Here is a 14,916-nt window from a genome sequence, read left to right as displayed (position 1 = left end):
TATCTCATTAGTTCCCTAATGCCTGGGTTATTAGAGTAGACTCCCCCTTAACTGTAGTTTCACTTTTCACTCTCAGTTACAATTGGTCAGCTGCCCTGTGCAAGCAGACAATCCTCCTGACTCCTCTCAGGTCAGTAACAGGCTAACACTACATCACAGTGCTGTGTCATTCACTCACTTTATCTCATCATGTAGGCCTTTTATCATCTCACATCATAAGAAGGGTGACATTTTGAGACAGACCATATTTACATAACTTTAATTAAATATACTGTTATAATTGTTTTATTATTGTTATTCTTTTTCATCTTTAACTGGGCCTAACTGGTAAACTTTATCATAGGTATATACGCATGATAGTAAAAAACAGTATATATAGGAATCAGTGGTATCTGCAGTTTTGGCATCCACTGAGGGTCTTGGAACATATTCCCTCGGGATAAGGAAAGACTATGGTAATCTCATTTTGTTGATCTGGAGACAGAAAGGAGTGTCAGTAGCTCCCCTGGGATCACAAAGTTTTCTAACGTAGGTCCATCTAACTCCATACCTTCGCTTTTTCAAGGACATCATATTTGTCCAGAAGGACGCGGTCTTCATTTAGGACCAGATCCACCACTTACTTGCTGTAGGATCTCAAACAGTTAATATTTTCCTCTGTGCCTCAGTTTCTTCCTTTGTGAGTAGAAAACCACCACACACAGGTCTTATAGGGTTGTCGTGGTGATTAAATGAAGTGCAATACATGTAGACCACTTAGAGTTTGACCCACAGTTACCTTTGTAATAACTGTCATCTGTTGTTTATGTATTATAATTACTGTCAGTGTTGTTATTACCATCATCACCACTATAGTTTTTCCCCAAACATCCATGTCATTCTCAAATGAAGGGTGGTCTGGATGACTTCATGCAATGCCTAAAGTTCATTCGAATACTATTATTACATTTCTGTATTTTCTCACCTGTATTCTCCTGGACAGGGTAGAGAGGTGTTTTAACCAGTATCTTTTCTGGCTTATTTTGAGTATAACAATCATGAATTAAGATGCTGCTGAAGGACACTGCAGATTTATACTGAAAATGCAGACTAATTGTTGACAAAGGTTTTCATCTCATTTTCCATTTCTCTCTCCTCTGTCGGTTGCTGATTTCCTTCTCTCACTCCCTCCTTCTTTCTTTTTTTAAATTCAGGGTACAATTGATCCTTCTGGAGGGACCTCTGCAGAATTCTTGATTGCAGGAGTTTTAACAAAAGTCCAAATTTATAAGGAAGGAAAATGAAGCAGAGGAATTTTCATTGTAAAAGAAAAAAAAAAAAAGAATGCCTTGATGATATATTTGTTTTTCTTAGTAAGCGTCTGTCATTAAGATGCATGCTTGAGGATATATTGTTGTTAGACCTTGTGTGGAACAGAAAGTTATTACTCATAGTTTCCCAGATCTTAGCCTACTTGCATCACAACATGGAATATCATTTTACATTTAGATTTGCAGTTCCAGGGCCATTATCAGATTGCATTTTCATATTGAATTACAAAAATTTTATGTTACTAGCACTTAATGAAATTTTAATAGGGTTGTGTTTTGATGCCATTATTCAAATAATGTGTTTTGAATTGCTTTCCTTTGAATATATTTGCATTAAAGAGGAACTCAATTTGATTTGGTTCTTTGAAGTTTTCCCACTTTCTGGGCAGCTTTAAAAAGACAAAGTAGGAAATTCAGTTTCTTCTCTTCAAGACAGTAAATAGAAAAGGAACCCATTTGCTAAGATCTGCAGAAGTAATAGCAGCAGACTGCAGATGGCTTCAGTTAATGAAATGACTCATGTTGGCTATTAGAGCTGCACAATTAAAAATATATCTGTAAAGTGCACACATCACAGATTATGAAGAATGGCACTCCTGGGTTCTCTTTTCTTTCTCATTGGGCCCCAAGGCTAAGATATTAAAAATTAAGAAGATTTAATTTAAGAGATTCACATTATGGCAGTTCTTGATCAGTGATGCCCCAAATTAGATGGGGATCTCTTGAGGGATCACGTTTCTGTTTGCAGCCCTCTTCTTAGCCACTTCTGCTGAAATTGATTGCGGGCCCAAGGCAGTTTACGGGAGCAAGTGCTTTCCAAAAGACAGACGCGGGAAGACCTCACTGTAACGTGCTTTAGGGGGTGGTTTTGTCCTAGCTGTTGAGCAGAGGGAGTTTAATGCATAGACCGTAAATACTGAAAAGAGTGAAAACGCTGTTAAGAAGAGTCCTGGTTGCAAGGCAAGCTTGCCTTTTTACCACTCACTTTTAGTCAACTCTTAGGGGCTGGCGGTGAACGGTTGTGTGGGTTTGAACCTAAGCCGCGGGGAGGGAGTGATCTGGGTCTTTTATTCTTCTTAACGTCGTTTTGTGTGGCAGGAAACGCTTCTGCCTCACCGTGACGCTCTCAACCTTCCTCTTCACCCTACTTTTCTCCCACTTTCAGACTTTTTTGAAACTATTAGCGATTTTACCACTCTTAATACTCACTTTCTGCAGTGCTTGCCAGGGAGTGTGGTCCTGAACTTAGCCGCAGACTTAGGAGTTTCGGTTCCTCTTCTCTGGGTGGTTTGGTGAGAACAACGCTCTAAATTACAAGGAGAACCACCGCCGGGACTACAGGTATTGCCGCCGCCGCGGGGCCCCTGCCGCTGCTGCCGCCGCCGCTGCCGGGCAGACGCCCCCGACGCAACGCGCAGTCTCCGCCGACGCAGGCGCAGTCTCCATGATGCAACGCGCGCCCCCTCTGGCCCCGCCCACGGCCGCCCAGACGTGCCGCGCGCCAACCCACAATTCCCGCTCCCCGCTGCGATCGTGCAGACGCCGCGGCCGCCGCAGCTGCCGCCGCCGTCGCCCGTTACGGCTCCCGCCGCCGGGGACATGTTGCAGAAACCGAGGAGCCGGGGCCGCCCTAACTCCCAGGCGGAGAGGGAGAGGGACTGGGGCCGCGGCGCCGCCGAGGAGGCCCCGAGCACCTCCCGTGGGGCGGGCAGCTCCCAGGAGGCCCGGAGCTCATCGTCCCAGGGTTCCCGCCGGGCCGAGGCCTCCCCGGAGGTGGGACCCCGGTCCCAGCAGCAGCTGGAGCTGAAGGTAGCCGAGCTGGTGCAGTTCTTGCTGATTAAGGACCAGAAGAAGATCCCGATCAAGCGCACGGACATCCTGAAGCACGTCATCGGGGACTACAAGGACATCTTCCCGGACCTCCTCAAACTGGCCGCCGAGCGCCTCGAGTACGTCTTCGGGTACAAGCTGGTGGAACTGGAACCCAAAAGCAACACCTACATCCTGATCAACACTCTGGAACCGGTGGAGGAGGATGCGGAGGTGAGAGGCGATCAGGGCACGCCCACCACCGGCCTCCTGATGATTGTTTTGGGTCTCATCTTTATGAAGGGCAATACCATCAAGGAAACGGAGGTCTGGGACTTCCTGCGTCGCTTAGGGGTGTACCCCACAAAGAAGCATTTAGTGTTTGGGGACCCAAAGAAACTTATCACCGAAGAATTCGTGCGGCAGCGTTACCTGGAGTACCGGCGGATACCCCACACTGATCCCGTAGACTATGAATTGCAGTGGGGCCCCCGAACCAACCTGGAAACCAGCAAGATGAAAGTTCTTAAGTTTGTGGCCAAAGTCCATAATCAAGACCCCAAGGACTGGCCAGCACAGTACTGTGAGGCTTTGGCAGATGAGGAGGCCAGAGCCAGGCCAGAGACAAGTGGACCAGCCCCCTCCTCTTGAAGTCTGAGACAGATTCTGAGGGGTTTCTGGGGAAGGTCAAAGGCACTGGGTGAAGGGGTAGGGGTGGGAAGCATATTACTGTAACGCTTAAATGTGTGTGGCTTTAGGAGGTTCTTGCAAACCTCTGTTCTCTTTTAATACTGTCAGTTATTTGATTCCAACTTCTCACTTTTAAAAATATTAGGAGAGGATTTTTGGTTTGATTTGTTTTACCGCTGTATATTTTGGCATAAAAGTTTTCCTAACATTATACAACTGAATGAAAAACTTTGTACCATGATCTGGAACAGGTATTTAAACAAGAACACATCGGTGAATTGTTTTGGCGCCAAGAAAATAAAAGCGAAGTGGATATAATCTGGTCTCTTAGTAGTTTGTAAGTTAAAATAAAACACTTTATAAATTAAAAATTAAAATGTAATTGTCTATATCCTTTTTTACCTTAAGACAGCTATTTTATATTTATGTTTCCTATGTATATAAGCATTATGCATCATCTAAGTAATGTACCTATTGTATTTTCTCTGAATAGCAATTTTTTTAATATTCATAATTATCAGTCAGCTCTGTGACTGACCACTTAGTGCCATTTAGTTTTTTCCTTTTTATCCCCTTTTTTTGCTGCTATAGTTCTAATAAATACTATATCTTTGAAGCAATTAAGCATTGTGCATTTTTAAATCATGGTTAATGAGATAGTAATTTCATGACTCAAAAGCAGCATCTTAAAAACTTTTTTTTTGATACACACTATTAAGGTAAATAATGTTTTGTAGAAGCTAGCTTACTTTTATATGGGTGTGTACATATTGGATCACGATCTAAAATAGAAAAAAAAACATTTCTTGGGGGCTTCTGGGTGGCTCATATGGTTAAGCGCAGGTCATGATCTCTGGGTCTTGGGGTCAAGCCTCACAGGGAGTCGGCTTCTCCCTCTGCCTCTCCCCCTGCTTGTGCTCGCTCGCTCGCTCACTCACTCTCTCAGATGAATAAATAAAATCTTTAAAAAGGAAAAGGAAGAAAATACATTTCTCATTGGGTACAAAAAAATTGGATAAAACTGTTAGTGATTAACCATGCCCACTTGGGAATCACTACCTGGTTCAGATCCAGGCTTCATGTAACTAGCTCTGTTAATTTAGGCATGTTGTTTGTATACAGATATTTCCTCACCTGTGAAATGAGCTGATGATGCCCATGCTATGTGTGATAATGTGGTAATTAGATTTTAGAAGTATATGCAAAGTTCTTGGTACAAATGCCTGGTGTGGAGGATTTTAGTTGTTAACTTTGTTCCTTAACTTTTTAAATTTATTTTTTAATCTTGGGTCTACAGTAAAGTTTTTGTTTGTTGTTTGTTTTGTTTTGTTCTCAGGTTTTCTGTCATTATCTTCTCAATCACAGAGTAGGAGTTACTGGTTCAAAAGTTGTATCAGTATTCTTCTAGCCCGACTCTACTGTCTGGTGCTTGGAAAAATGTAACTCCTGGTATATTGTGAGTACAGCCCATATGAGCAGAGCAGGACAGACAAAAGTCCTATTCTGGGCTTGAGAGCTAACTATAGTGAAAGGGTATGGGTTTTGAGGTTGTCTGACAAACAGAATTTGTATTAGGGCTGATGTTATGTCAGCATAGTGTTTTGGGGTAGATTTTAAGTTCTTTGAGTCTCATTTTACCTATAAAATGGGAAAAACAGTAACTATATCATAGTTTGTTACATAGATTAAATGAGTCCAAAGAAAAGAGCTCCTAGTCTCCTCCCATTGTGTTCCCATAGCCTCTGGCAAAATGCTGTTTATAGTCCTCAGATTCGACAAATAATTATTCAGTGGGTGAATAAGTGATTGTTTGAAAAGCTATTACAAATTAACGCTGAAATGAGAGAATTTAACTTTAGCTAACAACAACAAAAGTGGATTTGATCAACCCTGGACTAAATGACCCCTAGAAGGGTCTATGGTGGGTTTGTAGCAGTATAGAAGAATGTGATAGGTTATTGTGTTTTATTTCATTCTCTTGAATTAGAATTTGCATTTATTTCATCAGTGGAATATAATTGGTCCTTGAAGGCATTTTTTCTTGGTTTGCATTTTATTTCAGTGTATAAATTACCTTGTAACTGAGCATCCTGCTTACTGGTCCCTTACCTCACTGACTGAATCCCCTTCTGGAGTGTTTTAGCACTGGTATTTTCACCCGTACGGTCAAAACCAGAACCAACTATCAGTTCCATTTGAAACAGATCTCTTTTCCCACTCCTATACTTTTCCATAGAGATGTTAACAACTGACCTTTAATGAATTACCATTTTGCTTCAGATTTGATCTTTTTTTACTTTTTTCAAATTTTTATTTATTTTAAGGAGTCTCTACACCCAACATGGGATTTGCACTCACCACTCTGAGATCAAGAGTTGCATGTTTTTCTCCTGAGCCTGCCAAAGTGCCCTCAGATTTTAAAATGTAAAACATTATAGGCCAGATGAAGCCCTCTGTCTTTTCTTTTTACCCTTCCCAGATGGTCAAAAGTTTGTGGACATCATTCCATGGTATGACTTAACACTTTTACTCACCCCCATGGTATGACTTAACACTTTTACCCACCCCCCACATACATATATGAACAATATGTAGTATTTTGTGAGCTTCTATGACTAATATAGGGCGTATTATACTATACTCTTGCAACTTGCTGTTTTAACTCACCTTGTTCAGCCACAAACATCTGATTTGTTCTTTATAGTTGTTCCTTCAGGTGGAGAAAAATTAACAGTTTATCCATTTCCTAATGGTTGGACAGGCCCTTTCCAATTTTTTGCAATTTGCCTGCAGTGTATAGCACTTCCTTAGGCACATGCAAGTTTCTCTAGTCAGAAATAAATAGATCATGGGGCATTGCCAGATTGCTCTGGAGCTTGTGTTAAATTACAATTTGCCAACATTGTAGAGATCTTTCTCACTGACCCCGCCCTTGCGAAAATCAACCCTTCCAGCCCTACTGTGGTTATGTAGTGATGATTTGCTATAGTATTAACTTGCATCTCTAGTTTACTAGTGACATTATCTTTTTTTTTTTGCCATCAAATTTTATATCTGTTAGACTTTTTCTATTTTTGATTCATTTGTTTGATTTCTTTATATGTTCTGCATATTAATCTATTGTCTGTTATATCTAGAGCAAACGTCTTATCACATTTCACTTTTTTTTTTTTGGTCATACAGATGATTTAGTTTTAATGTGTCAAAATCATCAATGTTTTATTTTTAAGGGCTATATTTTTTGTGTAGGGCTTTAGAAAAAAGTCTCCTTAATCCTAGTAAGTGTTAAAAATGTTTGACTTTCACATTTATGTTTTAAATCTGTTTTTGCATATGATATGAGGTATGGATATAATATTCATTTTTTTCTATATGGATTGCCTAGCACCAACTTCTCATCGTTTATCCACACTGATTTATAATATGCTCTCTATTATATACAATATTTCACATACATATAAATTTTGGCAGGGACTAAATTGATTTATATGATTTCCTATTCCTTTGCCAATACCATGCCATTTTAATTCTATAGCATCATAACGTAAGGGTTTTTTATCCTTTTCAATTCTTACAGCTTTCATTTTGGTCTTGACTTATCTGCATTGGCTTGGAACTGCAATGCATTCTTGAAAAGGAGTGGCAACATCAGGCCTCAAGAATGTTCCTGATTTAAAAAAAATAATTTTTAAGATATTGTATTAACTATGTTTGGTTTCAGTTTTCTTTCCCATAAATATCCTTATTTGTATTTTTAAATATCCCGCCTGTTCCTAGCTTGCTTAAAGATGTTTGGAAAAATTATGAGTAGTTTTTTTTTTAAAGTTGTATCATATTCTTTATTAAACTGCTAGATGATTAAATTTTTGTTTTTACTCCGCAATTTCAGTATACTTTTTAATGTAGTTTAGTGTAGTAACACTGGTAGGTTTTTCTGATACCTAGCAATCCTGGGACAAATCCTTCTTGTGGATGATACATTTTAAAACAATTATTTTTTTTTATTTGCTAAAAATTTATAAATTGTATGTTTTGGGTCATAAGGGGAATTAGCCTATAATTTTCTTACATTGTATTGCATTATTGGCTTTGAGATTACACTTTTTTAAAATTTATACCCATACTTACAGAAGAGTGGTAAGCACAGTGCAAGGAATTTTTATCCCCTCCCCCACCAGCTATTTAAGCACATTAGTTATCATGTTTCTTTAGTCTCCTTCAGTCTGCAAACAGTTCCTCAGTCCTTTGACTTTGATGAGCTTGACACTTGAGGACTACAGGCTGTTATTTTGTAGAACATCTGCAATTGTAATTTGTCTGCTATTGCTTTATGCTCAGATTCAAGTTACGCATCTTCAGCAGGAATACCATAGAAGTGATTCTGTGTTTTTCTTTTTGAATCCTATCAGCAGCACAAAATTTCAATTTGTCCTGTTGTTTGCTAATTTTGATCACTTTGATTAAAGAAGGTTTTGTTTTGTTTTGTTTACCATTCCCCTCCTCTAAAATTATCTATACTCCTTTGCAATAAATGAGTGAGTTATGTGGGGAGATACTTTGAAACTTTGTAAATAGTCCTCACCAATTTTTCAATTTATTCGTTGTCTCTTTCTATCTGTGTAGACACATGAGTTATAATCTCTTACTATCGTTATGTCTTTTGATACTCAAATCATCTCTGATTTGGCCAATGAGAACCTTTTTAAGCTGACTTGTGTGTCTTCAGCATGCTCCCATCATTCTGAGCACTTCTTTACTTTCCAGATCTATTATCTAATGAAAACTGTTGAGATTACATTTATAACATCATTCCCATTCTAACACCATAGTGTTTTTCTAGTTTCACCCCCTCTATATTTGTACCTATCTTCTCTCCAACAATGAGTAACTCAGATTCTATTATCCTTACAATCTTGATTTTACCAATCCCCCCTATAAGTAACCCGTCTGTAATTGTGGCTGCTACCCCTTCCCATATGGGGGATGCCTTCTGCTCCCCTGTGCTGAGCTCACATCCCACAGGAGCTGCCTTTCTCTGGGCATACACCCACCTCTCAATTCTTGGGCTCCAGCTCCCTCCTGGGGCCCTTGTCTTTCACTCCTCCCCCACATATATCTTGCTCTGCTCCACTTCATGGCTTTAGGACTGAATTGCCCAAGAAATAGAAAACATTGTTCTATTCTTGTAAATGAGTTGGGCTGCTCTTCTTTTGTCATATTATAGGGATTACATGTTTTTGAAAGTTTTGAAGAAATCCACCTGTAAAAGGTTCTGGGCCTGGTGTTCTTGGAATGGTAGATTTTTAATTCCTAATTTTATTTCAATAATGGGATGTTCAGATTTTCTCTTCAAATTACTTTTGGTCACTTGATTTTCTAGAAAGTGTTTTTATTTTATTTTTTTTAAGATTTTATTTATTTATTTGACAGAGTGAAATCACAAGTAGGCAGAGGGGGAGGAGGAAGCAGGCTCTCCACCAAGCAGAGAGCCTGATGCTGGGCTGGATCCCAGGGCCCTGAGATCATGACCTGAGCCAAAGGCAGAGGTTTAACCCACTGAGCCACCCAGGCGCCCTTCATTCATTTTCTGAAGTATTAACAAAGTTTTCTTACCCAACCTTGGGATACTCTGAATATCAGAGTTCTGTTCTCTGATTATGAATTGTCGACCCCTAAGTGTAGTCAGCGGGGATATAATAAGCTTCCATACACATTAGTAAGTCTATTTTATTTGTTTTGTTTTATATGGGAAGAAACAGATTTGAGAAGGTTTAAGTGTTATGCTGTATAAAGAAAGGACATACAAACCATCTAGAGGTAGTATAATGACACAGCTTGAAGGCTGCAGAACAGGCTAATTTCTAAAGATGAGCTTGAAGTGAAATGTAAAGGAAAAAGCTGACCTTTCATGGGAACTGAACAACACAGTGACTGTGTTTATTGGTGAATCTTTTTTCTTTTCATGGTAGTTATCTCATTTTGTACCTTTTGTGAGCTTTTCTTTTTTTCCTCACTGGGAAATAGCAGGCCTACACAAGTACCCTCTAAGACTTATTTGAAATTTTAGATTCTCATTTTAGGCATTTTTTAAAAAGTAACAAATGTGTCATTGTTTCTTGCTGTTATATAGGAGGATAATACAGTTAAATGTGATCAACTGTGTTTTGAAATGTGTAGAGGCCACAGACATGGATTCCTAGACTCCAATTCCTTTGAGAAATTACTGAATTTATGACAACTCTAGCCATCGTTTGTTGTATTTTTTGCCCCTGTGTTGCCCTGCATTTGCATTTAGCCCATTATATACTCAGACCCATTCACCTATCTCATTTACTAATATGTGATGCATTTTGTTTCATAAGATACACTTTAAAAGACTAACTAGCTTTTATGGTTTCAACAGTTTTTCATTGTTAGACTTATAATCTGCCTGAGTACTCAGATCCATGGTTAACAAACCTAATTTTTCTGTGTTGGTTTCTGATATTCAAAATTGTTTTTCCCTATTCTAGGGCCTAAGTTCATGGAATCAAAGTGGAATTTAAATTATTCTGCCCCAAAGTATCAATAGCTCTGTAGTCACTAAGAATGAGTGTTCATTGCTTATTTGGAATTTAGCTGAAAGTTTTGGAAATCTAAATAGAAGGGTTTTCTATGGACTAGAATCATATCTTGATGTCCATGTCCCCAAACTAATTTGGTTCTGTACTAACATTTGGAATTGGGTCTTGGAGAACAACTGCAGCAGTACTGATCTCTGAAAATATAAAGACAAAGGACCTTTCCCAGGTCAAGGTCGTTCCCTAAAATACACCAGATTGTGGGCAGTCGAAGTAGAGTCTGGGTGATTTTACTGGACCTTGACCAGAGAGGAGAGTCTGCATCTATCCTTGTTGGCAACCACACCACTTTTTATAGCATCTGGATCCTGGTAGAGACTCGATATGCTGAATGAGTTAATGAATGAATGGTCCATTAGTCCCTGCTTGCATAGTCCTATTAATAAGAGCTGACATCCAGTCGTCTTGTCCTCTGCTTGGCACATATGCAGGAAGTGTTTGATGAACTGTCAAGCTGATCTTCAGTGACATTGTTTCCTCCTCCGTCTCGTTTCTTGCAGACACTCATTTCCATTTTGATCCTTGTGCAGCTGCTGCTTATGGATTTCTCCCCACAACCTCATGTTCATTCAGTAAACATTGTTTTCAACACCTCCTGTGGCCCAGTTGCAGAGAATGCAGTGGTGGCAAGACACACATGATCTCTGCTTCTACAGCAGAGAATCCAGCCCCATCTATAGAAATCAATAAAGACCTCTCAGAAGAGGCTAATATCAGGTGATGGCTTAGGGATGAACAAGAATCAGATGAACGAACCAAGAGGGTGTTTGGGAAAAGAAAAGCAACATGAACAGAAACTTGAATTCCAGGAGTTAAAAGATACTCAATATGGCTGGATGGTAGAGGCTGTGGCAGGAGCAGCTAGAGATAGAGTGAGGAAATGGGCAAAGACTGGGTCAGCCATGTACAAGGTTTGTTGGGCCTTGGAAATTCAAACCAAGGAGTTTTATTAAGACAAGGAGTTGCTACTGAAGGGTTTTGAGCAGAGGAGTGATATCTTTCATTCATTCATTCACTCATTCAGCAAATATGGATCAATTGTCTAGCTAGGCTTTTGTGGTCATCACTGAATAAAACAGAGATCCCTGCTCTCAATAATCCATTTATACTTTAGTAACCTTATTCTGGTTCCAGAGTCAAGGAAGGTAAGACTGGAGGCAGGAAGAACAAAGAAAAGCCATCCATGGAGACTCGGGTGATGATCATTGAAACTAGAGAGTGGCACCAGTGGGGATGGCATGATTTCTTAAATAGAATTAACAGAACTTGCTGATTTATTAGGTGCAGTCAGAGTAAGGGAGCGTGAGTCAAAAACATCTCATACCCCTAATGTGGGAGATTAAGGAGGATGGTGATGCCATGAGTCGGACAACATTTCAGGAAGATTTTCCTGATTTTGATCTTTTATGCTAAGTGAGTTTGAGGAGCCTCTGAGATGTCCAGGTGGAAATGTTGAGGAGACAGTTGTTCATAGATGGTAGAATAGGTCTAGGAGGGAGACAAAAACAAGAGTCACTAACATAAATGGAGCCATGCGTCGTGTTCTTAGATAAGGTTACACAGAGGGGATTTACAGTATAAGAGCCAGATATGGATGTTGTGGTTATTAGGGATGCTCTTTCTCTTCGGGACATTTGGTAGGACTGTATTTCTCCATCCCTTTGAATGTTGAGTGTGGCCACGTGCCTTCTTTGGCCAATGAAATGTGAACAGATATTGCATGTGACATCTCCAGCAGGAGCTTTAAGTTCCATGGCTGAAATGATTATAGGAACATCACTGAAGTGAAGCCTTCATTGGCTTGAGTGCCTAAGTGAACCTAGGGCAAAACCCACTTGACTTATTTTGGCCCTGTAACAGAATAAAAAATATACTTCAGTTCTGTTAGGCCTCTGAGATTTTAGAGTTATTTTTAACTTACCCGGTCCTCATTGGTCCAGAAATTGATCCAGAAGTCCTACCCTGATACAGAGGAGTTTGCAAAGATGACCATATGTGTTACGTAATGGAAAGACATTTGGTAGAAGTGACTCTTGTGGTAACTTGAAGAAACATATCAACACCTAATAAACCTGTAACTATAAAGTTAGGAAACAGAACACTAGTAGCATGAATGTTGGTGCCTGTGGCTGCGTCTAGCAAAAATTTCAGGAAAGAGGCAAAATTGGAAAAACTTGGCTGGTATGTGTTTAGGGATGAATAGAATAGAGAGAATCTAGAAGTGTATGGATATGCAAATGCTTCTGAACCCCCAACCAGTGAAAAATAAAATAGAGAGACAAAGGTAAATTAAGCCACAGTCTTGGGGCAAGGATCAAATCCATGGTATAGCTGTTCCTCCTGTTGTCAAAATATATGAACGTATTACAGTGGTTTAGGATAAAGGTTTAACTAGGGGTTGGATGTCCAATGTTTTTAAAAGCCACAGTCTTGGGGCAAGGATCAAATCCATGGTATAGCTGTTCCTCCTGTTGTCAAAATATATGAACGTATTACAGTGGTTTAGGATAAAGGTTTAACTAGGGGTTGGATGTCCAATGTTTTTAAAAGGACAAGATGAGAGAAAAGAGTTTAAATGTGGTCTTTCCACCAAAAGCCTGAAGACCAAAAGTACACAACCAAGTAGAGAGAAAGAAGAACATGATGGGGGGGGGGCAATACACACACACACACACACACACACACACACACATTTTTATATGTGTATGAAATCTAATTTAATCTAACCTAATATGAAATCTAAGATGTATGCCTAGAAAAAAAGTAAAGGTATGGCTATAGGCATGATTCCAAGCAAAGCTAAATTTAAAAAATATCCCTAACAGTAAAAAATAAAACAAATGAGGGGCATCTGGGTGGCTCAGTCACTTAAACAACTGCCTTCAGCTTGGGTCATCATCCCAGCGTCCTGGGATTGAGCCCCACATTGGGCTCCCTCCTCGGCAGAGAGCCTGCTTCTTCCTCTCCCTCTACCTGCTGCTCTGCCTACTTGTGTTCTATCTCTCTGTCAAATAAAAAAACTTTAAAAAATTAAATAAATAAATAAATAAATAAAATGAATCTGGGTTCACAGGAAGTAGAATAACCACTCATAAAGAAAGGTTGGTCACTCTAAAACACAGTAATTTGACCACTTTTTCTTGGTAGAATGTACTCTAAGGATAGAAAGAAATATAAAAGTCTTTACCTGTTTTCAAGGATCGTGTTTTTGGTGCTAATATTAGTATTGTCATTTTGAGACTGTTGTGTAGGTATCATGGGGTTAAATCAAATGGATAATTGCAATGAGAAATAAGGTTTCTGGCATGGTTGGAAGGAAAGGTTGATGTAATTAAGTAAAAAACCCTGTAGTTTTTTTTTTAAAGATTTTATTTATTTATTTGACAGAGATCACAAGTAGGCAGAGAGGCAGGCAGAGAGAGAGAGGAGGAAGCAGGCCCCCCGCTGAGCAGAGAGCCTGATGTGGGGCTCGATCCCAGGACCCTGGGATCATGACCTGAGCCGAAGGCAGAGGCTTTAACCCACTGAGCCACCCAGGCGCCCCGACCCTGTAGTTTTTAATTTGAATCAGAGACATCAGTATGTTATGATATATTGTATCTAACAACTGAAAATAATTGAAAACAGTGACCAAGTAGCAAGGGCACCTTTGGCCTGAAAAGTATGGTATTTAAATACCATTTTCATTGAAAGGAACCAGGCTGTACTGGAGAAATGGCTGGTTCCAGGGCTGGGCTAGGGGATGTGTGTGATGGTCTTGGAAAATCTTGTCATATTAGAAAGGGAGAAAGCTTTCAAAGTCTACTAGAGTTGGGTCAACTTGAATTGACGCTCTCTTGCTAATGACTCTGGTGATTGAAACATAGGAAATTTGTTTAAGTTTGTGGCTCATAATGAATCAAACACACACACACACACACACACACACCCCGCAAACAGTACTTTTGGAGGATACTAGGGACCCAACTAATTTTTTTTTTTTAATAAACATGTGTTAAGGATTATATTTGACTCATTTAATGAGGGAACCAGTAAAATGCTACAACCAGTTCAAAGGAGAATTCAAACAATGTACACACATAGGCCATCCAAAATGCTGAAATTAACTTATAAATAAATTAAAAAATGGTTAGCACCCATGGGAGGCAGTCATTGCCTTCCACCAGACAAAATTCATTTCCATTTCCATTATCAAAAATAATTTACGGGGGTGCTTGGGTGACTTAGTTGGTGAGGCAGCTGTCTTCGGCTCAGACTGTGATCCCAGGGTCCTAGGATTGATCCTGCATTGGGCTTCTTGCTCAGCGGAAATTCTCTTTCTCCTTCTGCCTCCGCCTTCTGTTCCTCCTGCTTGGGCTCGCTCTCTCTCACCAAAATAAATTTTAAAAATCTTAAAAAATAATTTACATTACTAGGATTATTCTACACTGTACAGAGTTGTCAAATAGTTTAATGACAATGAAAGGGACTAAGAACTCAAAAGGGTA

General features: G+C 39.6%; 2 protein-coding genes across 4 annotated transcripts in view; both read left to right on the top strand.

The window, feature by feature from the left end:
- The window catches only part of ENTREP2 (endosomal transmembrane epsin interactor 2), a 476,311-nt gene that overhangs the window by 338,495 nt on the left and 122,900 nt on the right, over positions 1 to 14,916 (top strand). The window lies entirely within an intron of this gene.
- Positions 2,606 to 4,186, top strand: NSMCE3 (NSE3 homolog, SMC5-SMC6 complex component). The gene has a single exon (XM_082736657.1). The coding sequence runs from the start codon at positions 2,910 to 2,912 to the stop codon at positions 3,768 to 3,770; it is 861 nt and encodes a 286-aa protein (XP_082592783.1). The 5' UTR covers positions 2,606 to 2,909; the 3' UTR covers positions 3,771 to 4,186.

The sequence above is a fragment of the Mustela nivalis genome, assembly GCF_964662115.1.
Source record: "Mustela nivalis genome assembly, chromosome: 6".
In the NCBI taxonomy this organism is placed as follows: Eukaryota; Metazoa; Chordata; class Mammalia; order Carnivora; family Mustelidae; genus Mustela; species Mustela nivalis.
The sequence above is the reverse complement of the archived record's forward strand: the minus strand, read 5'-3'. Positions and strand labels throughout refer to the sequence as shown.

Bases quoted from the DNA above. Each gene is read 5' to 3' on its own strand.
- NSMCE3 (XM_082736657.1), top strand. From the start codon at position 2,910: ATGTTGCAGAAACCGAGGAGCCGGGGCCGCCCTAACTCCCAGGCGGAG.